Source organism: Cucurbitaria berberidis (genome assembly GCF_010015615.1).
Source record: "Cucurbitaria berberidis CBS 394.84 unplaced genomic scaffold K460scaffold_2, whole genome shotgun sequence".
NCBI classification, from domain to species: domain Eukaryota; kingdom Fungi; phylum Ascomycota; class Dothideomycetes; order Pleosporales; family Cucurbitariaceae; genus Cucurbitaria; species Cucurbitaria berberidis.
In genome coordinates, this window is record NW_024468936.1 from 6,593,336 (window position 1) to 6,595,672 (window position 2,337).

Sequence of the window (2,337 nt, forward strand, 5' to 3'; positions counted from 1 at the left end):
CGCTGAAAACAAGACGGCTTACAGCATTGTGGCTCAAAGGAATGCTGCGCTACATACTAGCAAATGACAATAGAGATGTAGTGCAGCGTCAATTACTTCAAACAAGACTAAACACATTTCTGAAGACAAAGTTTGTGGCACCTACTCGACGGTGGAATTTTGTTTGCAAATGTCGTGGGACAACCAGGGGCTCAACCAACTCTTTTTCTACAGGCTCAAACGGGGCGGCATAATATCCCGCTCTAGTTCTTGATGCCGGAGCACTTCCGGCGGCTGAACTATGTGCACGTCGTAGCTGCTTGCCATCCGTTCTTAATGTGGACAAGGTGACCTATAGTTGTGTATAGATTGCTTTGTGACAGCTAGCAAGCCAGGCAGGCGCGCTAAACTCGCTATTCCACGCACCTTACCAAGACTCGATGACGGCGCTGTGATGCGCATAATCGCTACTGCAAGGCCACCGAGAGTCTTATTAATTCGTGACGAATGTTAGTTTCAATGTCAGCGTCATTGTACAGTATGTAGCGACCAGGGTGCTTCGGAGGTGGATGTGGACTCCATCGACATCGCTGTGGGTTGGCCCAGAGCAACGGATGGTCTTACTGCACTGCGACGCATTGTAATTATATTCCGGAGGAGTGGAACTGTTTTCTACAGTAATGAAATGTTCAGCAAGCGCTGGGCTGGAGGGACATCGGAGATATCGGATGAATGAAGAGTGCGGCGCTTGTGAAATTACCGTGATGGCTCTGCTTGTGTTATGGTCCACTTGAGAATATTGCGGCTTCTCGCACTCAAGGTCGAGCACGCGCACGAATGAAGCTATTAGCGCTGTCGCCACGGAAGCACAGTCCTATCATGACATTGTCAAGCTGCAGGTGCAGTAGGCGTTGGAAGCGTGTGTGAATTGTGGAGTTGCCCACGTTTAGCGCGCTGGTATTTCCAAGCAGCAGCATGAAGCACGTGTTGGTGCCGTCAAGAGCCCGTTTTGCTTGCTAGACACCTGGGCAGTCCACACCCCCATGACTAGCCGCCAAAGGAACGTTGCCGACAGCAAGCCAAGGGCAGCCCGCCAGATGACGATAGCAGCGCGTAGTTGGACGGCAGGCCTCTGTCGCAACTCCAAGTACAAAATGCTTGGTACCGCACTTTTCCCCCCACCCGTCAAATGAGCCCAACACGGTGGCCCACAACACAATATCTGCTGTTGCCCTACTACTTGCAACAACTAGTCTCACTTCATTACCACAACTAGTCAACATACGCCAGCTTATTTTACTTTGATTGCGGACCCAGTCTACGGGAAAACACACGCGCCTCCCCTCCGCCATCCACACCGGCCCGCAGCCACACGTTGCAACTGATAGCCAGTTTATTCATGTGCTGCCATTAACAGGCCCACAGCTTCTCATCCTCCTTGGGATCGTCATTACGACAGCGCACCTTCAGCGGAAGATCATCGTTATTCCTTTCCAATAAGATTGTCCTCCGCCCCAAGCCTGTCTCTTAGGACCCAGCATTCCAGGACCCTCCCGCTGCCCGATACATTTAGACACCGCCACTATCTGTGCGTTCCCGCTCGGAACAGACGGTACTTTATCTTGTCTTCTCGTCTCGATTCTTAATCTCATATCCATCGCTTCGCCAGCTCGCACTTTTCCTCACAGACTTTCAACGAGGCCACCCGCCACACGTCATATGAGGCCGACTTCGCCCTCATCGCTCTCGAGAGTCATCTTCAAACCCGACACTTCACATCACCAAAACATGTCACCTCGAACAGGCGACCGCGCCATGCCTTCAATCAGCTCGCCTCTCTCGCCTCGGACTCAGCCTCTCGACATCCCTTCACAGGCTCGACGCCGACCGGCCTTGAGTGCACGCCAATCTACCAACACTGGGCCTGCCGCACACCTGAGGCTTCCATCACTGCCACGCTTCCACCCTGCCAACTTTGCCTCATCCCAAAACTCCAGCCAGGCAGCAACGCCAGTCACTGGTCCTAACAGCCCTCAGGCTCCTGTCTCACCTCGACCAGGCAACAACAGACAGTATGAAGTCCAGAAGCAGATGTATCTCTACCAGCAACAGCTCCTCGCCAACACAAACCGGCAAGTTCGAGGTCCTAACGCAAAACCGACGAGCCCTCGACTCGCACCTTTGGCAAGTCCTGGCGCTGTCACTCCTCTGGAGCTTGAAGAGGCCGCTGGCGGCTACCTCACCGCTGGTGTCAATCCCAGCGATGCAGCTATGCATGTCGAGAAGTTGATTCGCGACGAAGCCAGGCGACGTGGGGATTACTCTCCTGGACGGACCACATCAGTCGGTGGCAGTTGA

At 53.5% G+C, this 2,337-nt stretch overlaps 1 protein-coding gene across 1 annotated transcript; it reads left to right on the forward strand.

The window, feature by feature from the left end:
• Window positions 1–1,794: 1,794 nt before the first annotated feature.
• Window positions 1,795–2,337, forward strand: K460DRAFT_277120 (uncharacterized protein; the record flags this gene model as incomplete). Its single annotated transcript, XM_040928162.1, has 1 exon — window positions 1,795–2,337. The coding sequence occupies one exon, from the start codon at window positions 1,795–1,797 to the stop codon at window positions 2,335–2,337; it is 543 nt and encodes a 180-aa protein (XP_040791986.1).